The 25,709-nt window shown below is 34.6% G+C and overlaps 1 protein-coding gene and 3 pseudogenes across 2 annotated transcripts; 3 read left to right on the top strand and 1 right to left on the bottom strand.

Annotated features, from left to right (window-relative positions):
* The first annotated feature begins 3,745 nt into the window (after positions 1 to 3,745).
* On the top strand, positions 3,746 to 10,506 carry LOC150029053 (pathogenesis-related thaumatin-like protein 3.5 pseudogene; annotated as a pseudogene).
* Positions 10,507 to 14,221: 3,715 nt separating this feature from the next.
* On the top strand, positions 14,222 to 25,040 carry LOC150029052 (uncharacterized; annotated as a pseudogene).
* Positions 17,912 to 18,969, bottom strand: LOC137810959 (uncharacterized). Its single transcript, XM_068612479.2, has 4 exons — positions 18,659 to 18,969; positions 18,451 to 18,577; positions 18,092 to 18,367; positions 17,912 to 18,013 (listed from the first exon to the last, which is right to left on the bottom strand). The coding sequence occupies exons 1-4, from the start codon at positions 18,967 to 18,969 to the stop codon at positions 17,993 to 17,995; spliced, it is 735 nt and encodes a 244-aa protein (XP_068468580.2). The 3' UTR covers positions 17,912 to 17,992.
* LOC137810960 (V-type proton ATPase subunit G-like) lies at positions 19,198 to 20,746 on the top strand (annotated as a pseudogene). The gene is made up of 4 exons (XR_016518521.1): positions 19,198 to 19,333; positions 19,928 to 20,016; positions 20,290 to 20,390; positions 20,492 to 20,746. The product of XR_016518521.1 is annotated as a V-type proton ATPase subunit G-like (transcript).
* Positions 25,041 to 25,709: the final 669 nt, after the last annotated feature.

The following is a 25,709-nucleotide window of genomic DNA, read 5'->3' as shown; positions in this document are numbered from 1 at the left end:
GTACTACTGCTACCTCTGCTATTTTTTATCTTGTACACTTTGATATTTGGGGACCCTGTTCCATAACTTCTATGCAAGGTTTTCGTTATTTCTTAACTATTGTTGATGATTACTCGCGTTATACTTGGGTTATTTTGTTGCATAATAAATCCGAAGTGCGTTCGCACATCATTAACTTCACTGTTTTTGTTCAAAATCATTTCCAAACTAATATCAAAACGATTCGTACTGACAATGGTGTTGAGTTTGCTATGTCCAGTTTTTATGCTTCAAAGGGAATTATACATCAAACATCTTGTGTTGAAACACCACAACAAAATGGCATTGTGGAACGTAAACATCAACACATACTAAATGTAACCAGGGCCTTACTTTTTCAAGCAAATCTTCCTCCTATTTTTTGGGAATTTGCTGTAAATCATGATGTTTTCTTAATAAATTCTATTCCTACTCCATTACTTAATAACATCACTCCTCATGAACAATTGTTTGGAAAACCGTATGACATTTCTTTTATAAAAGTGTTTGGTTGCCTATGTTATGCTAGTACCATTACTGCACATAGGAAGAAATTAGATGATAGATCTATCAAAGGTATTTTTCTTGGTTTCCCGCAAAATACAAAAGGTTATATTGTCTTAAATTTAAAGTTTCATCGCATAGAGATATCAAGACATGTAATCTTTCATGAAACCCATTTTCCATATAAATTGGATGGTGGCTTGCCTAGGGACCCCAACACTTTATCTCTCCCTATTTCTAACGCATATAATTCTGCTCTTGATTTTTTTTCTGATACTGCACCTCCTGCCGAGCCATGTGCCTCTACTCCTGCACCCAATACTGCCCCTCCACCAGCCTTATTATCCTTTGATCTTCCAGCAAATAATGTCTCTGCTCTTGCATCCAACACTGCACCTCCACCAGCATCATCACCTCCTGCACCTCCAGGAAGCACCTCACCCCAATTTCCAAGAAGATCAACTCGTCCTCATCGACAACCTGCCTATCTTGCTGATTTCCACACAGCAACCAACACTGTAAGTAGTAGATATCCTATTCATAATTACTTGTCTTACAATTCCTTATCTTCTAATTTTAGAAATATTATTTCCTCTATCAATTCTCATCCTGAACCTCGCACCTATACCGAAGCCTCCAAACATGCTTCTTGGCAATCTGCCATGCAAGTTGAGCTTCAAGCTCTTGCTGCTAACAATACTTGGCAACTTACCCCTCTCCCTCCAGGAAAGAAAACTATTGGTTGTAAATGGGTATATAAAATCAAATATCATTCTGATGGCACTGTTGAGCGCCACAAAGCTAGAGTTGTTGCCAAAGGGTTCACCCAAGTTGAAGGACTTGATTTCTTAGACACTTTTGCACCTGTTGCTAAACTCACTACCGTTCGCCTTCTCCTTGCTGTTGCCACTACCAAAAATTAGGTTTTAAAACAACTTGATGTCAATAATGCCTTTCTTCACGGTGATCTCCATGAAGAGGTATACATGACCCCCCCACCTGGCCTCTCTCTTCCTTCTCCCCAGCATGTCTGCAAGCTTCAACGGTCTTTGTATGGTCTTCATCAAGCTGGTCGTCAATGGTACGCAAAACTTTCTACTTTTCTTTTATCAAATAAGTACTCTATCTCTGTTGCTGACCACTCTCTTTTTCTTAAATATAATAATGATAAACTCACTGTTATTCTTGTTTATGTTGATGACTTGGTCTTAACTGTTGATGACACGGAGGAAATCAATACAATTACTGCATTCCTTCACCATCACTTCAAGATAAAAAATTTAGGTAATCTCACTTACTTTTTGGGACTGGAAATTGCTCGCAACAGTACTGGTCTTCATTTAAGTCAACGCAAGTATACTCTTGATCTCCTTCAAGAAACTGGCATGCTTGACTCTGCACCTGTGGCCACTCCTATGACTCACACCTCCCGTCTCTCTCCCGACCAAGGCTCACCTCTCGATGCTGATGCCACTTCCCAGTACAGAAGACTCATTGGACGTCTAATTTACTTAACCAACACGCGACCAGACATCGCCTTCGCAGTCCACAATTTAAGCCAATTCATATCTGCACCCACAACTCATCATCAGCAAGCTGTCTCCCGTCTTCTGCGTTACCTCAAAGGCACCCCTGGTGAATTTAGTGACTCTGACTGGGCAACATGCCCTACCACACGCAAATCTGTCACTGGATATTCCATCTACTTAGGAGACTCCCTAATATCATGGAAATCAAAAAAGCAACCAACTATCTCCCGCAGCTCCTCTGAAGCCGAGTATAGAGCACTTGCCACCACCACATGTGAGCTAATATGGTTGTCTTACCTCCTTCAGAATTTACATCTTCCTCTCTCCCAGCCTGCAACCCTGTATTGTGACAACAAATCTGCCCTTCAAATAGCTTCCAATCAAGTTTTTCATGAACGAACCAAGCACATCGAAATTGATTGCCACCTAGTTCGTGAAAAACTTAACTCTGGTCTCCTCAAACTGCTGCCCATTACCTCTGCAATGCAAGTTGCTGTAGCTGGGAGAGAGAAAGATGTAAATCCTGAAGGAGGTAAGACAACCATTGTAGCTCACATGTGGTGGTGGCATGTGCTCTGATACCATATTACGAAGTGGACTTTAAGCCTAACTCAACCCCATAAAACTGGCTCATAGGGTTGAGGTTTGCACCCATTTATATACAATGAAAGGCTCTAATCTCTAGTTGATGTGGGATCCCTAACACACCCCCTCACGCCAAGAGTGATAGATAGAAGCTCGTGCGTGGGACTATATATTATGGGTGGTCCGATAGCGGCCCGATAGCGGGTGGCCTGATAAACCCAACAAATACTCGCTAGGATAGACTCGAAAATGGCTCTGATACCATATTACAGTAAATGAAGATGATGAATATTCCTTGCCTGATGTGATGCTTTAATGTAGTGTACGTAATTGTAATGAAAAAAAAGGTTTTGATAAACCCTATTTGTAGAGAAAACTAAATATAAAATAAACTTTTATTCACTTGTATATTAAAGAGTAAAATACATGGTGTATATATGAGAAAGATTAAGACCTAACTAAAATAAAAAATGAAAGTTGGACCAAAGAAACAAAGTCCAATAATTTAAAATAAAAAATTAAATATGTTAACATTTAGTGTGAACAGTGTAAATATATGATCTCCAGTAACTGACTTATGACGGATTGACATGGTGAAAGGGATGGCAGCAGATTCAATTTGATGCATATTCAAAGGAGTCATTCACAAAACCTTTCCATTTCTTATAATGTCACCAACCCTTACCCAACTAAGTAAACGTTGTTTCTTTTTTATTTTTGATCGGCAAGTAAGTAAAGGTTGTGTGATTTGTGGCAAAAGAAAAAGGAGTTCTTCTAAACCCACATCTTTTATAATAAAATATTATTTTTATGTCTAAAGTGGAGCAAGCACGTGCCAATTATTTTTATATCAAGCTTTAGAGTCGGAGCATGACGTGTGTCAAAAAACCATTTTCCGTATATATATGCCTTGTTGTTACTAAACTTCTGTGCCTCCATCCCTTGTTGTTACTAGACTTCTGGTACCTCCAGATCAACCATGGTTTCTTCAGCTAAAACCTTTTCCATGGCTTTTTTTCTCTTCCTATTCCCATTAGGTGGATACTGATATATATTACTATTTCCATGTCTTATATATTCCTAGCTTTTTTTTGCTCTAAAAAGGTTAACTTGTTACAGGAATATATTCAGCCACTTTCACCATCACCAATGAGTGCACCTACACAGTGTGGACAGCAATTTTATCCGGCAATGGAAGCTCGCTGCTCTCCACTACCGGCTTCGCCCTCATGCCAGGTAACTCCAACACTCTCCCTGTGCCTCCCGCTTGGTCAGGCCGATTGTGGGGTCGGACCCTTTGCTCCCTCGACATCACCGGCAAGTTCTCCTGTGTCACCGGAGACTGCGGCACCTCAACGGTAGAATGCGCCGGCGGAAACCCTGCCCCACCGATTACTCTGGTAGAGTTCGATTTTAACGGCACCGCCGGGCTCAACTTATACGACATCAGCCTTGTGGGCGGTTTTAACCTTCCGGTGAAGGTGTCTCCCAGGGATGGAAACTGCTCGGCGACGGGTTGCTTGACGGACTTGAACGCGGCGTGTCCCATGGAGCTTAAGGTGATATGGGATGGAGAGAGCGTGGCGTGCAAAAGCACGTGCCAAACTGAACCATGCTCAAGTTCACTGTTTTTCAAGACTGCATGTCCTGGTGCTCGCGTCTACACTCTCGATAACCATGGCTTCCTTTGTTCATCTTCTGATTATACCGTCACTTTCTGTCCTACCTCCAAAAGGTATTTTTTCAACTTTTTTTTTTTCCTGTTTCACTAATAAACCAAACAAATTTGTTAAAATAGTGCATGTGCAAAGCATAGAAAAAATTAAATAATTTGGAGGTTTTTGAAACAGTTCTTGGCGTTTATGAGACCAACTATACTTTATGTCGAAAACAACTGAGATACCGAAAATGATTTTTTTACATAGCTACCACTTTACATCTACTAAATATTAATATTTTAATTATTTTTAATTCTTTTAATTTTAAAAATTATTTTAATATTTTGTATTTTGTGAGACAAATGTTGGAGATCCCACATCGACTAGATATGAGAGCCTTTCATAATATATAAGTGGGTGCAAACCTCAACCTTATCGAGCCGGTTTTATGGGGTTGAGTTAGGCTTAAAGTCCACTTCTTAATTTGCACCCACTTATATATTATGAAAGGCTCTCATCTCTAGTCGATGTGGGATCTCCAACACATCCCCCTCACGCCGAGAGTGATAGATAGAAGCTCGTGCGTGGGACTATATATTATGGGTGGTCCGATAGCGGCCCGATAGCGGGTGGCACGATAGGCCCAACACAAACACTCGCTATGATAGGCTCGAAATGGCTCTGATACCATTACGAAGTGGAGGACTTTAAGCCTAACTCAACCCTATAAAACCGGCTCATAGGATTGAGGTCCCACTTATATATTATGAAAGGCTCTCATCTCTAGTCGATGTGGGATCTCCAACACATCCCCCTCACGCCGAGAGTGATAGATAGAAGCTCGTGCGTGGGACTATATATTATGGGTGGTCCGATAGCGGCCCGATAGCGGGTGGCACGATAGGCCCAACACAAACACTCGCTATGATAGGCTCGAAATGGCTCTGATACCATTACGAAGTGGACTTTAAGCCTAACTCAACCCTATAAAACCGGCTCATAGGATTGAGGTTTGCACCCACTTATATACAATGAAAGACTCTAATCTCTAGTCGATGTGGGATCTCCAACAACAAAATCTTCATTAAAAACATTTTTCTATTTTTTAAATATTTTTATTTTAATATTTTGTATTTTGTGAGACAAAATCTTCATTAAAAATATTTTTCTATTTTTTAAATATTTTTATTGTTAATATTTTATTATGAGTGTAAGTGGAGTAAGATGTAAAAATATTATTAAAAAAAATTCAAAATGAATTTGATGGTCTCTTCTTGATTTTTCCTGATTGACGTGAAAGGACATACGTTGGGATTTGGTAAATCAGGAACGCCGCACGGATGCATTCTTCAAACAAACACTAATCTAAATGTAAAATATGGTTTGATATAATTGTGTGCGTGAAGTTGACAAAACATCCGTTTTGTTTTTTTACAATATATTAACAAAAAAGGAGTGTTTATTATATAAAATAAGTTATATATTGAATTGATATGGTGATATAAAATAAAAACTTGTCTTGGTTTTGAATTTTGTGCAGTTGGATGGAGGGAGACAACAAAAAAGACCCTTTAGTAAAAATTGTATTAAAGTACACAGGCGTGTTAGCTGGTATTAGCGTTATTTGTGGCTTCATAATATTCCAAATAAGGTTAAGGTTACGTTTATCAAACAGAGGTTGGGAATTCAGCATGAGAGCGGGAATTCAGCTTGAGTCAGGAACTAGAGCTGAGACTACATAGCACCCAACCCATAACTCTTCCATACTTGTTGTATGGCGATCATATTTTTGATATCCTGTTTCGGTTTACACCTATAATAAAATATGAATATTTATAATAAAAAAATTAATTTTAATGAAAATATAGATAAAATATAAAATGTTAAACTAATTTTGAAAATAAAAAATAATAAAAAATAATTAAAATATTAATATTTAGATAAGGGGTAGACTGAGCAGTGATCTCAAACAATATTTTTCTTTCTGATTTGTGTGTAAGTTATTTTTCTTTTATTACTTTATGTTGTTAGATTTGGTAGTTGCTCTTGGAAAGATCCTAAGTAGAATATGCAATGAATTATTACTATTATTAAACTATTACATAATGACATATATTTTAAGGAATAATTAGTGTTCTGTTTTGTTGATTTTCAACGCGCTTCCTATATAATTAGTGTTCATTCCTATATAATTTCTCATTCCTTTTGTTTGCCATGGCTCCGTACACTCAAATTCCAATTCAGTGTGACTTTGCCCACGAGTTGCACGCATATTTACAAGCTATTTTTTTTTGTAGTTGTTTAAGCTTTTATTTGTCTTCGCTTTTTAGTATTCACCCCACCAAAGCGCATCTGCACTGTGGATAAAGAAAAGATAGAAGTAAGTATTATACAATATAATGATGTCTTTTGGTGGCAGAAAAAAGGTATGTGATCTTCTTATCACTTTCTTTAAGCGCTCTTGTTCTTTAAAATCATAATCCATGTTCATACAGAAGGGGCAACTCTTACAATGGATTCTCTCCTCAATCCATCTCCATCTTTTCTTAAATCAAATTCTACTAAACGAAATTTATACCCATGTTTTATGTTATTTGATTAACAATTTCACACTCAATTTACACGGCCATTTTTCATTCACTATCAGCCATAGATTATTTTGGGTCAATAAGTCAAATAATCTTCTTTGCTTTTTCACAGGAAATTCTAATGCACCTTTTTTTTTCATTTTTCTTATTTGTATTTACAAATACTATTCGAGGAACACTAAATATTTTTAATCGCGTAAAAAATAAGAATTAAGTATTTTAATAATTCCAAAATATTAACAACTTTTTAATAGTCATTTTTTGCTTTCATTCTTCTAAAAAATATACATAATTTTGTAGAACGCAGATATTAAGGTGGACAAAAGATGTGATTTTTCTTCATTTTTTACTGTTTCTAATGCATTAAAATTTCTTTGATTTAAATTTAATTTTTATTTTAATTAATATTTTATAATATTTTCAGATCAATTTTCTATATGTTTATGCAGATTTTATAAATTAGAAAATATAAATTTTCAATTTAAAATTTTGGAAGTGGTATATGACAACATTTCTTTTCATTTGTGTTTTTCCTCGTAACTACTTTTTTCCTCAAAACACTTTTTCGTCATATTTCGGGTTTTTACCATGATGGGTTATTTTTTTCGTTTTTATTAAAATGAGGTTTGTTTAAAAAAAATTACAAATTTAGGCAATTGGCACGACTTCATGTGCATAAATCGTCCCAATTTGACACGACTCTGTCATGTCATACTAAAGTCGTGCCAACTTGGCACGACTTCTGCCACGTCATAATTTTTATTATTTTTTTTAATTTTATTGTTTATATATTGGGTAGTAAGTTATGTAATGTTAAAAATTAATTTGATACATAACTTTCTAAGAGTGTTAGTTTTAAGAAACAAAAAATTGGATAATCCACTACAAGAAAAACCTGTATTACCCATGGATAATTACCCATGAACTTTTTTTGGTATGTAAATAGGTTTTTACCTACCAAAGATTTCGTAGGTAATGTTTTTCTACATAAAAATGGGAGAAAGGACTTTACGTACGAAAGTTAAGGTGTTGGGAAAGTTTTTAATGTATTTTAAAGTAATTTTTTTTTTTAAAAAAAATGTTGGTTTCCTTCTGAGGAACATTCCTCTCCACTCACCTCTCAAACACTCTCACACTCTTGCTCCCTTGACTGAAACAGGTTTCCTAAACTGAAACACGAGTTTTTGTTTGAAAACGTCAATGGAGGTTCTGAAATCCTAAACCAAACCGTGAGAATGTGAGAAACCGAAACTGTAACACCTTCAAAGCTCTGAAACGCCCAAAGAATGAAACTTTGAAGTTCCCGTTTTTTCTCTCCTAGTCTCTGTTTCGTTCCAAGATTTCAACCCAAATTCATGTCTTCCCAAATCCACACTGAAATCCCCAATTTTTGGTTTCAATTTGTGAAACCAAAAGCCCTAATCTGGTGTTCCTGATTGTAAACCTAAATCCTGAATGGTGACTTCGAAAATGTTGTGAAAACCCAATGGAAATCGTCGTCGTGGTCGTCGCGGTGGCCTGAAGCGCAGCCGATTCAAGGGCGATTTACGGAGGCTTATTCATCCAGTACTGAGAAAGGTATTGAATTTTTTTTTCTTTGATTTAGTGTACGATAATGTTCAGTTGGATTACTTGACATTTAAAGTGAGTTTAGAGAGGTGAGCGGTGCAGTGCGGTGGCTCACCGCTTCCACCGTTTAGCACCTATAAATAATACCTAATGTAATGGAAGAAATATAATAAGCAATAATGCACATATTCCCTTACCTGTACTTCCTTCTATGTTCAGTATTCTGTTTTTTCTCTGTTCGGAATTCCCAATTGGGTTTCCTTCCTTCAACTTTCTCTTGGGTTCAATTCTACGTTCAATATTCTGTTTTTTTGTGTGTTCGGAATTCCCAATTGGGTTTCCTTCCTTCAGCTTTCTCTTGGGTTCAATTCTATGTTCAATATTATGTTTTTTTCTCTGTTCGGAATTCCCAATTGGGTTTCCTTCCTTCAGCTTTCTCTTGGGTTCAATTGGGAACCCTATATGACATTTTTCTTTTATCAGTTTAGGGTATTTTACAATATACTTTAAATGTATTGATATTGATAACCTATTGTGATGTCATAGTGTTTATTTCATATGGGACCTTGAAGTGGAGAAGCTGGTATTTTGTTTTCTATCGTGCAAGATCAAAATTTGGACGTAAGTCTTCTTCTCCAAGAGCTTAAATTTCGTAGACAACATTCGTACTAACTCCTTAATATTTGGCTATTCAGCTACACTAGTTTACGGTAATGAAGGGTATGACATGATGAACAAGGGTAATGTATGGGCATGGAATTTTGTAGCAATATATTTCTTAATATATTACATATTCTTTCAGGTCTTTATATATTTCTTTCCTTTTTGTCAGATGTTAGTATGTTACAATGTTTAGTCTATAAACTTTTGTGTTCATATGTAAACTTTTGTGTTCATATGCAAAGTTGCTCTAACAAATGGAAGCGGTTAGCCTTTTGTACTTTGAAGACTAAACATTTATCTTAAAACTAGGTGTTATAAAATGATTTGGATTGGAAGTGACATTAGCAAGAATACTATCTTTTAGATAAATAGTCCTTTCTTATGGTCAATGATAAAGTGTTTTAGATATTGGGGTTAAATAGTCATTCTTATTGTCAATGATAAAGTGTTCTAGATATTGAAGTTAAATATTTTATGTTGACACAGATCTATGAGAAAGATAGTTGAAGTATCTTTGAGATAAAGATAGTTGAAGTTCCTGATGTTGACTTATCGAAAGTTGGGATTACAAAGTTTGGGAGCTTCAGTGTGGAAGTAATAGACCAGTCTTTGACTATCTGGAGTTACTAAAGGTGAAAATAATTTGTTTGCATCGTTATAATGTTTCAGTTACATACCACTATAATGTAATAGAATGTTTCAGTTGAAGTAGATCTCATTCTTGTGATTTTTACTTAATTTATTTATTGGTTAGTTATATTCCTTGCAGACAGAATTTGATTTTTAGCTAATCCAAGGTCTTCTTTCTCGTCTAGATTCTAGGTAGTCATCTTTTTTCCTAAATATTGCAAATATTGAGTTATTTTGGGTTAGATGTTGCTTTGGATTTTATTCCTTTTAGTGTACTTGTTTATTTTGGTCTTAGAGGTCAAAGTCACTCTACAAATAATGGCTTTTGTACATAGTTTGCTTTGTCCCACAATCCTACTCTGGTACTATATAGTCTCTTCACATTGGCATAAACCAAAAAGGTTTTTCTCTTTAACATTCTGCTGTCTGCACAATTATAATTTGAGGGTCTCAAATTATAATTTAATTTTCTGTGCTACTTCAACATCACCCAAAAGAATCCTTGGGACAATTGCATTAGAAATCGTATTTCTATTGTTAACAATATATTTTTCTTTGCTGATGCAGGCCTTATCTCTTTTCACCATTCAGGCCTTATCTCTTTTCACCATTCAGATTGTCGAGCTTAGTGAGGCTGTAGTTTTGTTGAAATACACAACTAAGCCACAGTCATTAGCTCTGGGATTTTGGGTTTCTTGCTCTCCTGATTTTCTTAACATCCCTACTTGCTTACTTATTACATGGCTCCAAGGTTGGTGGTGATTACATTTTTTCCCAATTATATCATTTCATTTATGTAGAAAAACAATAGAAACTATATGTCTTACCAGATATGCCCAATATCTGAATGACCTTGTAATGCTTTTCATGTACTGTGATGCACCATTAATTTTGTCTATTCTTTATTTCAAATTCCCAAGCCTTTTGAAATTCATTTCCAGATTGTGTATAAGTAAGTTCAAAGGGGTTTTTCTTTAAAGACTAAAGGTCTAGTCTTCCACCCCCTTGTTAATTTTTTCATTTCTTAGGGTTTTTTCTTCATGTTTAGGCTACTTTTCATTCTGCAGTGGTGTATTAAGGACAAGCTAGTGCCCTTTGAGGATGTTTGGAGAGAACAATTTAATTGAAAATATACAGTTTATTGGCGTTATCGTATTCTAATTTCTTAACAAGGATGAGTAAATACAATAAAATGGAAGTACTTGAGAAAGCTGAAAAGGACTTAGCTGCTGTGACATATCATTTTGTGTCACGATAGTAGAATAATAAGTAGCACTGTTTCACTAATTCGGGTTTTAAGGCTTTATGGAATGAGTAGTTTATGCAAAGAAATAGTTTTTAAGAGTAAGTTATAGGTGTTTGGAATGACATGTGTAAGTTATAGGTCTTTGGAATGACATGGGTCTTTTCTTTTTCTGTCTTGAATATTTAGGAACTCTTAATGTCTACCCTCTGTTGTAATGTGGTAATACTAGTGCAGAACATTAAAAGGATTTATTGAGAGATATGATCATCAAATATGGAATCATTCAAAGGATTTTGCAATCTTGTATGTTTTTCCCCTTGTTATGTGAGACTGAGACTCTTCACTTCCTTGAAACTCTTCTCCCTTCACTTCCTTATATCTTCTAACAACATGACAAAGTTGTTCCTGTGCTCCCAGCTTTAGTACCACCTTAACCAACACCTGGAAAAACCAGTACCAATGTTCCTTCTATCTACTTCCTTTTCTTGTTACAATGAGACACACCAAGGCTGGATAGCTCTAAAGGACCTGAATCATTTACACGCCACACTAGCACACCCTTGCCTATGAAGAGAAAATCTTCAAAAAAGAACCTTGTCCAGCACCTACTTCTCTGACTTGCCCCTACATGATCACATCTGACAGATATACTGACTTGCTTCTTCCTTCCTTGACCAAAAAATGAGTATTAAGATTCATATACTCATTCATACCAATCTCCCAACAACAACTCAACCCCTTGTCACAGATTTTGCTCCAACCAAAGAGTGGACCTCATAATAAACCACTTCATCAGTCTATCTCCCACTCCTCAGCGAATGTGAGGAGAACTTGGTCTGCATACTGCGAAACCTACTAGGATGTGTAGCAATTTAAGCTCAAGCTAAACCAAAAGAGCATGAGAGAAAAACCTTGCCTTCCAACAAGGAACCAATCTCAAAAAGACACTTTTAGGCTTATATAAGCCTAGCTGCCAGTTCTTAAAAAATCGTAGGCTTATTGCTCCTGATTCTGCTTAGATTACTCTAAATCAGAACATCATTCCAGTACAGAGCAAGAAAATTATGCCACCTAGATACCACCTTATACAAGGCTTATTCCACATGCCTTCAATGTGGTTCTGCTATGCCTCCTAGATGGTTTAGCTAGCAGCACATCAACCTCTGACCACACCTTTTCCACCCTTGGCAGTAAACAAGCAAAAAAAAAAAACCCAACTTATATTGCAGTTAAGCATAAGGCTTGCTTAGATTACTCTAAATCAAAACATCATTCCAGTACAGAGCAAGAAAATTATGCCACCTAGATACCACCTTATACAAGGCTTATTCCACATGCCTTCAATATGGTTCTGTTATGCCTCCTAGATGGTTTAGTTGGCAGCACATCAACCTCTGACCAACCTTTTCCACCCTTGGCAGTAAACAAGCAAAAAAAAAACCCAACTTATATTGCAGCTAAGCATAAGGCTTGCTTAGATTACTCTAAATCAGAACATCATTCCAGTATAGAGCAAGAAAATTATGCCACCTAGATAACACCTTATACAAGGCTTATTCCACATGCCTTCAATGTTGTTCTGCTATGCCTCCTATATGGTTTAGCTAGCAGCACATCAACCTCTGACCACACCTTTTCCACCCTTGGCAGTAAACAAGCAAAACAAAATCCAACTTAAACTTATACTGCAGTTAAGCATAAGGCTTGCTTTGATTACTCTAAATCAGAACATCATTCCAGTATAGAGCAAGAAAATTATGCCACCTAGATACCACCTTATACAAGGCTTATTCCACATGCCTTCAATGTGGTTCTACTATGCCTCCTAGATGGTTTAGCTGGCAGCACATCAACCTCTGACCACACCTTTTCCACCCTTGGCAGTAAACAAGCAAAAAAAAAACCCAACTTAAACTTATACCGCAGTTAAGCATAAGGCTTGCTTAGATTACTCTAAATCTGAACATCATTCCAGTACAGAGCAAGAAAATTATGCCACCTAGATAGCACCTTATACAAGGCTTATTCCACATGCCTTCAATGTGGTTCTGCTATGCCTCCTAGATGGTTTAGCTGGCAGCACATCAACCTCTGACCACACCTTTTCCACCCTTGGGAGTAAACAAGCAAAAAAAAAACTCAACTTAAACTTATACTGCAGTTGAGCATAAGGCTTGCTTAGATTACTCTAAATCAAAACATCATTCCAGTACAGAGCAAGAAAATTATGCCACCTAGATACCACCTTATACAAGGCTTATTCCACATGCCTTCAATGTGGTTCTGCTATGCCTCCTAGATGGTTTAGCTGGCAACACATCAACCTCTGACCACACCTTTTCCACCCTTGGTAGTAAACAAGCAAAAAAAAAAAAACCCAACTTATACTACAGTTAAGCATAAGGCTTGCTTAGATTACTCTAAATCATAACATCATTCCAGTACAAAGCAAGAAATGAAAATATTTAGTCTCAATTAATTATCTCTTAGGTTGTTGATTGTTGGGATATCATTTATCTATTTTTCTTTCTCAACTTCTCTTAGTAGATATTATCTTGAGCAAATATTTTTAAAACAAACTAATATTTTGTATTATAATTTTGACTGTACTTTTAAAATTGCAGGATGTTGCTTAGAAGGTTTTAAACAGTTTAGGAATTTTATCATATCAGTTGAAAGGATTTGTAAGAGGTAAGTCTTTCTGAAATAGATTTAAGTATACTCATATGCCCATTGCAATTTATTAGGATCTACATTATTTTCACTAATTGGTGGCATGTTGAACCTCTTTTACTAGAATAAGTGGGTCTAAAAATTGCTTTATTTTTTGTTATTTTGTGAATGGTATTAACTGAAATTACATACTATATAGACCTGTAGTTTATGATAATTGTTTGTATAATTGTTTGTTTATATCATAATGGAGAAAAGTAGATTAGGAAGTGATTGATGTCCTGCATAGAACTTATATAAGTAATTGATGTTGTCATATAATGCAATAATTTATGAAACTCTTTCTTATTTAGAGATATCTTTATATTGGTTTAAGAGATGCTTTGTTCATAGATATCATTTTTTAACACAATTGATTGTTACATTACTTGCTAGTTTAGGGTGAAGTAACTTATAATACTCTTTTTTAATACATTAAAGGGCTAAAGGCATCTTTGTGGCAACTTCAATATTTAGTTATCGTTGGTTTGGAATATGGAATGGTTTCATGTAAATCGTAGTTGGATATACGATAGATGCTATATTGGCAGAAGGGGGTTTAAAAGAAAGTTTTGTGAATGGGGTTGAAGAGTTTGTCATTAAAGCTTGTCAACAACAGTCTTATTTGAATGAAAGGAAGCTTAGATGTCCATGCGATAAATGTCAATGTACAAAGATTTTTCCAATTGAAATGGTCAAGCTTCACCTCTATAAAAACGGTTTGATGTATGATTATCATGTTTGGATTCATCATGGTGAACAAGTGCCACATGTTAATGACAATGACGATCACGTTCGTGTTTCAAGTAGTGATGTACATGTGGATGGAAGTGAACAATTTGTAGCAATGCAAGACATGGTGTATGATGCTCTTGGGCAACATGAGACATTTGAACCATCTAATTTTAATAACAGAGAGGCCCAATGAAGAAGCTCAGAGATTTTATGATCTGTTGTTAGAGGCTAATGAGCCATTGTTTGAAGGGGCTGTAGATTCTAAATTATCAATGTGTATGAAATTGTTAGCTTGCAAGTCTAATTGGAATGTTCCTAACCAATGCTTAGATTTTATCACAACAATGTTGTCGGATGCTACACCAATAAAAGAGGGTTTGCCAAAAAGTTATTATGATGCTAAGAGGTTAGTGTCAATGTTGGGGTTGAAGGCTAATATGATAGATTGTTGTGTAAAAGGTTGTATGTTTTTTTATGACAATGAATATGGGAAAAATGATGGACGACTACTACAGTGTAAATTTTGTCATCATGCACGATATCATGACCCAAAAGTTGGAACAAGTAAAAGAAAACCAATTCCTCTGAAAAGAATGTTCTATTTTCCTATAATTCCAAGATTACAAAGATTGTTTGCATCTATGCAAACTTCAGAACAAATGACATGGCACTATGATAATAGAAGACCTTCGGGTGTGCTACGACATCCCTCAGATGGTGAAGCTTGGAAACATTTTGATCAATTACATCCTGAATTTGCCGCTAAGCCACGTAATATACGACTTGGTTTATGCTCTGATGGATTTAATCCATATATTCAAGCATCAATAAAACCTTACTCTTGTTGGCCAGTAATTGTCACCCCATATAATCTTCCTCCTGAAATGTGCATGTCTAGACCCTATATGTTTTGGAATTGTCTCATTCCCGGTCCACATAATCCGAAGGCTCGTATCGATGTTTATTTGCAACCACTTATCGATGATCTTAAAAAGTTGTGGAGTGGTGTTCAAACATACGATATTTCAAGGAAGCAAAACTTTATGATGCGAGCAAGTCTAATGTGGACAATTAATGACTTTCCTGCATATGGCATGTTGTCTAGTTGGGGGACTCAAGGTAAATTGGCTTGCCCGTATTGCATGGAGCACACAAAGGCCTTTAGATTAGAACATGGAAAAAAAAATAGTTGGTTTGACTCACACCGTAGGTTCTTGCCTAATGATCATACATTTAGGAGGAATAAAAAGGCTTTCAAAAAGGACAAAGTTGAAATGGGTGGACCACCACCTATGTTGACATTTGAAGAGGTTTGGAGTATAGTTAGGAATCTACCAACAGTCATAGATGAGCCTCACGAGTCCAAATTACCAGGTTATGAAGAGTAGCATAATTGGACAAAAAGAAGTATCTTTTGGGATCTTCCATATTGGAAAGATAATTTATTGAGGCACAATCTTGATGTTATGCATATAGAGAAAAATTTCTTTGACAATATATTTAACACCGTCATGGATGTAAAAGGTAAAACAAAGGACAATGATAAGGCAAGAAAAGACCTAAGATTGCATTATAGGAGACCTGATTTGGAGTTAAAGTTGCAAGCTAATGGGAAGATTCTAAAACCAAAAGCAAATTACACTTTAACTACAGGGGAATCAAAGTTAGTTTATCAATGGATAAAAGAACTTTGTATGCCTGATGGTTATTCTTCAAATTTGGCAAGATGTGTGGATGTAGACAAGGGGAAGATGCTTTGGAAGAAAAATCATGATTGTCATATATTCATGGAGTGTTTACTTCCTATTGCATTTCATTCATTACCAGTGCATGTTTTGAATCCACTTATCGAAGTTAGCCATTTCTTCAAAGATTTGTGCTCAGAAACAATAAAGGATCATGACTTGGTTAGAATGGAAGAAAATATTTCAATCATTCTTTGCAAGTTGGAGAGAGTATTCCCCCCTGCATTCTTTGATTCAATGGAACACCTTCCAATTCATCATGCAAATGAAGCAAGACTTGGTGGACCAGTTCAATATAGATGGATGTATCCATTTGAAAGGTATGAAAAATATTATTGTTATTATGTCAAAATACACTACAAAAAAAATCACTTTTAGCGACCACCAAATTTGGTCGCTAACAGTACTATAATCGGTCGCTAAACGGATCTGCGACCGAAACAGCCACCAAATAAAGATGGAAGCGAAAACCCTAGTCGCAAAGCCTTTAGCGACCGAATTATACGGTGGTCGCTAATTTGCAACCGATATTTCGGTGGCCAAATCGGTCCCAGAATATTTGGTCACCAAAGTTTAGAAACCAAATTAGCAACCGAAATTTCGGTGGCTAAATCGGCCGCAGAAAATTTGGTCACAAAAATCAGAGACCAAATTAGCGACCAAATTTTATATAAATTTGGTGGCTAAATCAGTGGCTGAAATAGAGGTGATAGCAACCACCATTTTGGTCGCTAATGGATCAAAATAATTAATTAAAAAAAAACTTTTGGTGGCTAATTTGGTGGCTATATAGAGACCCCTTTAGCGACTGATTTGATTTCGGTGGCTAAATATTTTTCTTAATTACAGCGACCGATTCTATTTCGGTCGCTAATTTGGTATTTCAGTTTCGATGACTATTTTTATATTTATTGTTCATACCTATTTAAAATGGTATTTTAACTATTTTATACAAAAATTCAAACCTGCTTATAGATTCTCAAAATTCAAACCTGCTTATAGATACTCAAAATTCAATCAAGCTAAATACGAGTGAACTTCTAATACATAGTTTAAGAAGGAGTTGTACTCAAATTAAAAGTAAATCGTATTACACAACGAAAAGTATTAAAAATTAGTTGAAAGAGTCAAATCTATTATATAATTAAGCATCCAACTAATCTTCTTCTGAACTATCATCTCCAATGTTGTCTCCTTGATGATGTCCACTGGTAGTAGGATTTGAAGAACCTGATATGGGATTATTCATTTGAATGTGTTGCATGATTTGTTGCATCTGCTCATCTTGTTTGTGCATGCGTTCACTTTTCTCTTCACGAGTTTTCATCAATAGCTCCATCTTTTCTTCAAGAGTCCGCTCCTTGACATGTTTTGTCCTAAGTTCATCATTTAACTTTTGAATAATCTCACGCATTTCTTCTATTTGATGGACTATTGGAGCTTGGCTTGTAGTCGAGTGAGCAATTGTTGAACTATTAAACCTTTTGCTCAATACACCAATACCATAGACATTCCCTTTCTTATTTCCAGCTCCAACAACATCAATGTATATTTCATTGTCATCAATAGAAGCAACATGAGAGTTTTGCAAAGATTCGCTTTCAAGCATTTGCTGTTGTTGGGCTTCTTCTCGGCGTTTCTTATATTTCTCCTGAAAATGAAATCAAATTGATTATTGCAAAGAAAACATATAGTAAAAATTAAATTATAACTTAAATTTTAAACATACTGCAAGGTCGCGAGTCTTGCCATTGACCCATTCTCCAGTCTTCAATTTCTTCGTTCTCTTTACAACCTCCCAAGCAGTTGGTTATCGTTCAAGCTCCTTAGTCTACATAAATTTAATAAAAAGATATAATAGATTGTATTTAAATAAAATATAGAAAGAAAAAAAAAATAATAATATTACCATTTTCTCAAAGTGAGCCGCAGTAGATATGGAACCACCACAGTAGGCTGAGGCTCCCTTCTCAACAGCCCGATTCGCCTTGGCAATAACACTCTTGTTTTGGAATTCTGTAGAACTCCAATGCTGGTCCAAGGTTGCTCGAACAAGTTGTGGAATCCAGGTCCCTTTATCTTGACCATGCCTGACTTTACTCATAGCATTTTTAAAGATACGGGGAGGCTTTTGTATCAAAAATGGATCTAATGAGTTTGTCTTGTTCCAGATCCCACCTATACTCTTTGTGCATGAAAAATAAATTAGAAAACAAACATTGTAGAAAAACAGAATAACATTTTAAATGTAATCATAACTCAAATTACCTTAAACTCTCCAAACCATCTATCTCTGACCTCAAGACGAACCTTCTTCCAAGTGGGACTGGGTTCATCATATTTTTGCTTGATGATTCGTGAGATTACATTGAAAGGTCCATTTGCTGGTGAAAATCTGTGTTCAAACATATTGTCAAAATGATATATGAAAATCAAAACATATTGATGAATTACAATTAGATTAAAATATACTTACTCTCCTCTTTCTGCATGAAGCCAAGGTCTTTGATCAACTACATTGCCGGACTCATTATCAGGTGTAAGAGAGTCTTGTATTGGTGAAGGTTGATTCATAGTTGGCTCTATAGAAAAGGAAGTAGGATTTGATTCTCCTACATGATGTTCAGTATCTTGTTCGTGAAATGTAGGAAGTGAGGGTCCTTCATAGATAGGATGTGTAGACTCCATAGTTGTTGGAAGAACAAATGAAGGGCAAATATTGGTGTTGGGTAAAGATATATCATCAACACGAACACCTCGACCACCACCTCTACCCCTTGGTGTCATCTGCAAGTCAAAAATATTAAATATATAAAATGTAATTAATACAATAATCAAAGTGGATCAATCAATTTTGAATAAACAAATAAAGTAATGAATCAAACTGGAAACAAGAATAACTTCACTGTGTAATATAAGAAAGACATTTTATCCTTGAATACTTCACTGTGTAAGTATACAAACTAAAGTCACAGGTTTTATCAGTGATCCAATTTTTAATTTCCCACCCACATAGTTACCTTCCCCACTATCTACTGCCACAAACCTGCTTATACCTTTCACCCAGAAACTGCTTTTTCTGCTTATAAAATGGAAACCCAGCGCCACACTATTCTTCCCTTGCACCATCTTCAATAGAGTTCACAACCAAGTAAGAATCATTTCATTCTCTCATCACAGCTTTACTGAACTTTGTGTGTATCTTCACTTTTTCTATTCACATAACTATATGCAATTAGATAATTAGATAATGCCAGCACCAGGTTTGATCACCATCACCTTTTTTAATTAATTGCAGTAAAACCATGGGTATTTATGTGCTTACGTACTGCTCCCACTCTTTCTTTGCTGCCGTAGTAGTTTGATACATAAATATGCTTATTATACGAATAGATCGGGACCAAAAAGTTTATCTGTTATCTGAACCTTAATTCGTCTCTATTTGATTGACTTCCATGTATTTTAGGTCTCACTTCACCTATAAATCTCTCTATCTTGAAGAACATAATGCAAAAAAGATAAATAAATGCATGGCTACAAGTTAAGGCATACGGTTGATACATATAGTAAGAGAATCTTGTCAAATCATGCAATTATATATCTGCACAATTACTACAATTACAGGATTATTATTCGGATGCTAGACAGTCCTAAATAGACATGTGTATTCATATTTTTTCCACCCAAAATGTCATATGAGCTAACAACACTTTTCTCAAGTTTCTGACAATGGATTTTATCACAGAATGGCATCCAACAGGGGTCAAAGTGGAATTCAGCAGTTGCTGGCAGCTGAACAAGAGGCACAGAGGACTGTCAATGCTGAGAAGAATGGTATTATTGAAACTCTTGTGTCCCTCTATCTCTTTTGCTTTGATATTTTCATTTTCATATATAGGTCTGAGTTATTGGTTTTATGAGGGGTATCGGTTAGTCTTCATACATGTGACAGCAAGTTCTTTAACTATTATTATAATAAGTTAGTCCCTCTCTCCTCCTCTATCTTTTGTTTATTTTCTTTAGTGTACTCCTATAAATTGTGTTGAATCTAGGTGTAATCTCTTCTTTATCGTGAAGTAATCAGTATCATTATTGTACACTTGTTAGAAAAATTGGCTAGATTGAAGCAGGCCAAAGAAGAGGCTGAAAAGGAAATTGCTGAGTACAGAGCTCAGTTGGAGTATGAGTTTCAAAAGAAAGTGTCAGAGGCAAGTCTATAATTGACTACAGTTAAATAAAATAACTATTGTTGTTGTATTGTACCACTGTCTTATTATAAGTTTGTATGCCTTCATTCTTATTAATACAGAGTAGTGGAGATTCTGGTGCTAATGTGAAGACACTGGAGCAAAGATCCATCACCTGAAAACTGAGGCAGGGAGGATATCAGGGGATGTTGTCACCTTGCTCCTCAAGTATGTAACTAGTGTGAAAAATTAAATATTGGTGTTGGGAACTCTCAAGTTATGCAGAATAATATATTTCATTTATCTTGAGTTTATTATTGATCTATATTCTGGTGCAGACAGAGTCTTGTCTTTTAGCTGTAATATGTGGTGTCTTGTTGTCATGTATTAAAATTAATTTTCAGTTTTGTTAAAATAAACGGTTAAGAATTCATAGACATGCTTATATGTCATGCATCACCATTTCACCAGAGTTCTGAGGATCACTTTGACAGTGTGTATTGAGGAAATTCCTTTTTAGGGTGGGTAACTTATTAAATTTTGATATTAATCTAATAATTTATGTAACTTACATAAAAAATTTATAGTTATATTGAGTATATGAAATACTAACTAACATGAGTAATATACAAGTGTAAGTAGTACATAGCAACATGTCGATAAAAAACAGAACACCATAATGAAAAAAAAAGAAAAAGAAATAATAGTAACAATTCTCTCAAACACAAATAAAGTAATATTCTTTATATTCCAAGAAGAGATGAAATCTGAGAAATATAAAACTACCACTGAGTCACTTTTAAATGCCAAATAAGATTGTTTTTTTATATATACAATAATTCAATATCAAAACGTTGAACACCTACGTCCTCTGTAGCTAATCCTTATTAGTTCCAAGGAAAGCTTCTTCCAGCAACATACAAGAAAATTCCCATATAAAACTATGAATCTGTTTTCTTTTTCAAACAAATATTGACGTATAAAAACTTGAAGTTTAGACTATAATTTCAAGTACACTTCCCACAAGCAAACAATGAGTTATTCTCACAGGAAGAAACCTGCTTGCATAAATTTTGCCAATTAAAAATGTAATTAGAACTAACCTTTGTGGCCCAATTTGTGGCACAAGACAGATTTTCTATGTAGCATATATAGAAAGAAACGAAATTAAACTTCAGGTGCAGCCTATTCTAAACTAATTAAACGAAATCAAACGATATTGTTTCTTAAATAAATTTGAATTTGAATTTTTCATATATAATTTCAAATTTCAGTTTTATAAATTAACAAAAACAATTAAAAAAATTGATTAAAAGTAGTAAGTTGTGTATGAAAAATAAAATTATTTTTCTAAATATAAATTATTAATTTTACAATAAGTTTTAATAAGTTAATTTAACTTTGTTTATGTGGCATAAACAATAAAGGAGAAATTACAGTGTCGGAAGTAGAATTTAGCATATACCCTACTGCCATTGTATTTAAGTTAAGAAAATAAGTTATATTACAAATAACTTCAAACTAGCGGACCAGATTACATACAAATTTGTCACTAATAAATAAAAAATGTAAATATAAATTATAAATAACACTTCATACAATCGGAAATAAATAAATGTATCATATAATTGTAGATGGAAATTTTGCTTGTATATTTAATACAAACTATTATATTTAATCATATATTTCTAATTTTATTTTTAATATACTTATAATTTTATATAAGTATATTGGTATTACTAATTTATAGATACTAATAAAATACTAACTAAATAGTGTCAAGTAATAGATATATATTAATGAACCTAAATTAATAATTATGAATAATATTAATTAATAGTGTCAAGTAATATATATATATATATATATATATATTAATGTTGAAATTATATAGTATTAACGATCACAAAACGGATGAAAAGTATATAATATTACGATCACAAAAACTGATCAGTCCAATTTTGATAAGATATATGTAAAAATAAATATGGGGTTATCAAAATTACGTGGAATAAAAAAATTATAATGCTGAAATATAAAGATGTTTTAATATCTAATTATTTTCTAAACACCTGTTTTTTTCATAATAAGATATTAAATTAGATTATTGTAAATTTTGAAAATAATAAAGTAAAAAAATATTTGGTATGATGTGAAGGCACAGAATGTCGAAACGGTGAGAAGACAAATTTGTAGTAATTGGCGGAGAATGAATTCCATGCAACAGATTGTTGTGCTTTGGTTTGGTCTTGCCATTTTTGCTGTCTTAGAGTTTGCAATTGGAAGCATTTTTTAAGCACGAGATAAATGTGGGTATAGAAACCAGAAACAACAAGTAACGTGGAATTGAAATGTTCCAAGGGATTGTTCCAAACTTAGAACATATCCACCTACCTCCACCTATGCACTCTCATCCTTCCTCCTTCTCTTTCTCTTTCATATATATATTTCCACACTCTTCTCCTTTCTTTTTCATATACTCACCAATAATAATAATTATGTGGCCTAATTTTTTTAAAAGAATTAATTTTATTAATAATAATTTTTTGTTATGTAATTTATTTATAATTTTTATTTGAGTTGATATTTTAAAAATAATATAACATTAATTTTATTTTAATTTAAGAAACTACAAACTTATGACCACTCATGAATATATAAAGGATAACACTGTTATCGTTGTATATTTTTTTAAAATAAAAATGAATTATTATTATTATTAGTAGTAATAAAATAAATAATTATATTTAGCGACCAAAAAAATTCGGTGGCTAAAAAATATATTTATTTGGTGGCTGATTTGGTAAAAAAAATAAACAATTATATTTAGCGACCAAAAACAAATTGGTGGCTAAAAACTAAATAAATTTGGTGGTTGATTCGGTGGCAAAAATAAACAATTATATTTAGCGACCAAAGAAAAATCGGTGGCTAAACAATAAACATATTCGGTGACTAATTCGGTGGCAGAAAATAAACAATAATATTTAGCAACCGAATTAAAATATGTGACTAAAAAAGAAACATAATCGGTGGCTAATTCGATCGCAAATATATTTTTTCAATTTATTCAAAACAGTCACCACTTTAGCGACCAGTTATTTTGTCACTCTCAACTTCGGTCGCTGATTCGGTCGCAAAACTAACCAAAATCATTAATAATTCAGTTGGTCGCTATTTCGGTCGCAGATTTGACACTATAGGTATTCGGTGACTATTTCGGTTGCAAATTGCGACCACTTATTTTCGGTCGTTGAATTCGGTGACTAAATTGTTATTTTCTTGTAGTGATAGTTCATTTATTTGTCTAAATCCATCTCCAATTTACTTAATTATAGGTTTATGGGTGATTCTAAACCCTCAGTAAAAAATAAGGCTCAAGTTGAAGGATCAATTTCTACATCTTACTTGCACCGAGAAACAATTCACTTTTGTTCCCACTATTTCAAGAACTTCATGTTGTCACCACGAAATCGTAGAAATGAAATACCTCGTGGAATTGAAAGTTTTCCATCAATGTTATCCATCTTTAACCAGCCTGGTCGTTCTTCAGGAAAAAAGTTAATCCATTGGTTCAACCATAAAGAATGGAACTCTGTCCATGTTCATGTTTTGATCAATTGCAACGAAATAAAACCATACCTCGAGTGAGTATATCAAATAATTGACTTCAATTTTTGACAAAATTGATCTTCTAAATAAACCATTCTTGATTGTGTTAATATGTTTCACAGTTCATTCTTGCAATCTAAACAAATAAGCTCATCAAATGATATACATGCACATTTCCCTGAATGGTTTACGGGTCAAGTATGATAAACTCAATGTGATTAAGTTATGTCTTATATAACCTAAAAAAATATAAATAAGTCAGTATCTCTTGCCTTTGTAGGTTACAAGTGAGCCTTTAAATGTAAGAAACATACACTTAAGGGAATTATCATATGGCCCTTTCACATGTACTAATGAATGACACACTTACTTCGTCAATGGGTACAAATTTCACACTCATGCATGGAGCAAGGGGAAAAAAACAATAAATAGTGGTTTTATGTAAAGGGGCTCACGAAAGGAGGACATGATGATTTCTATGGACTCATTGAACACATATATGAGCTAGAGTACAATTCTTCGAGCTCCCCGAAGAAAGTGGTGGTATTTTATTGTCAGTGGTTTGATCCATCACATAGAGGTACAATAGTGGATCCTAAATATGGAATTGTGGACATTCACATCGAGAAAAGGTATTTACCCTTTGATCCATTTATCCTTGCACATAATGTAAGACAAGTATATTATGTCTCCTATCCGACATCAAGAAAGGACAAAAAAAGTTGGTGTGTTGCAATTAAAACAAAGCCTAGAGGTCGCATTGAATCTCTTGATATGGAAGATGATGTTCCTTACCAAATAGATGAAATGTCTCATGTAAATGAAGTAATTGAAGTTGAAGGTATTTCAGGATTCCAACATTCGCAGGTTCATGTTGAAGAAGTGGACGAGGATAATGAATTTCAAGATTTTCAAGAAGAGGATAATGAAGAGGAGTTTGAAGATAGTGAAAATGGGGACACTGAAGATGATTATACTGGAAAGGATAGTGAAGATGGGCAACTTGAACGAAATGATTCAGAAGAAGACAATGAAGAACATGAATTTGATGATGATTGAATTATGTTATGAATACATTATGTGATTGTTAGTGTTGCTATTTTCTTGTTTATGTAATAACATACTGATTCTTCTGTGAAAGAAACTTTTATTATGTTGTGTATTTTTAATTGCAGTATGTTCCTTTCATTTATAATTGATAATATAATTTTTTTGTTATAGATGTCTTCAGGAGGATGTGACCAACCAAAACCTTACTTATCTGGTCAAAATAAGGGGAAAAGGGTAATGAAGCGTAAAAGGCCACGATATGTGCTTAAAGTAAATATTCCACCCCCACCAAATGCACCTATTGCACATGTACGTTCCCCATCCCCAACTCCTGCACATACATCTTCTCCTACCCCAGGTCTCACGCCTATCTCTACAGCTGCATCTTTTCCATGTCCTAGGACTACAGACATACCTTTTCCATCAAGAAGAGACATTTCTCCCACCACATTTTCCCCAACCCCAGTTGTGGCATCAGCGCCTTCTCCATCAGGTATAGGACCCTCAACATCATCAGTACCATCACCATTGCCAAGGGTTACACCATTATCAACACCCTCCCCGCTATCAGTGCCTTCTAGAATCAATGATTGTGCTATTGGGGAAGGTGCACAGATTTATCCCGATAGAGGTGATGCATAATCAAACAATGAGGATGACACTCTCTCAGTTGGTCAT

The sequence above is a fragment of the Phaseolus vulgaris genome, chromosome 2 (genome assembly GCF_051622355.1).
Source record: "Phaseolus vulgaris cultivar YP4 chromosome 2, ASM5162235v1, whole genome shotgun sequence".
NCBI lineage: Eukaryota > Viridiplantae > Streptophyta > Magnoliopsida > Fabales > Fabaceae > Phaseolus > Phaseolus vulgaris.
This window is presented reverse-complemented; position numbering and strand designations above follow the sequence as displayed.

Bases quoted from the DNA above. Each gene is read 5' to 3' on its own strand.
- LOC137810959 (XM_068612479.2), bottom strand. From the start codon at position 18,969: ATGACACCAAGGGGTAGAGGTGGTGGTCGAGGTGTTCGTGTTGATGAT. The intron at 18,368-18,450 runs GTAATTTGAGTT...TCATGCACAAAG, and splicing joins GATGGTTTGGAGAGTTTAAG to AGTATAGGTGGGATCTGGAA. The intron at 18,014-18,091 runs GTAATATTATTA...AAATTTATGTAG, and splicing joins CGGCTCACTTTGAGAAAATG to ACTAAGGAGCTTGAACGATA.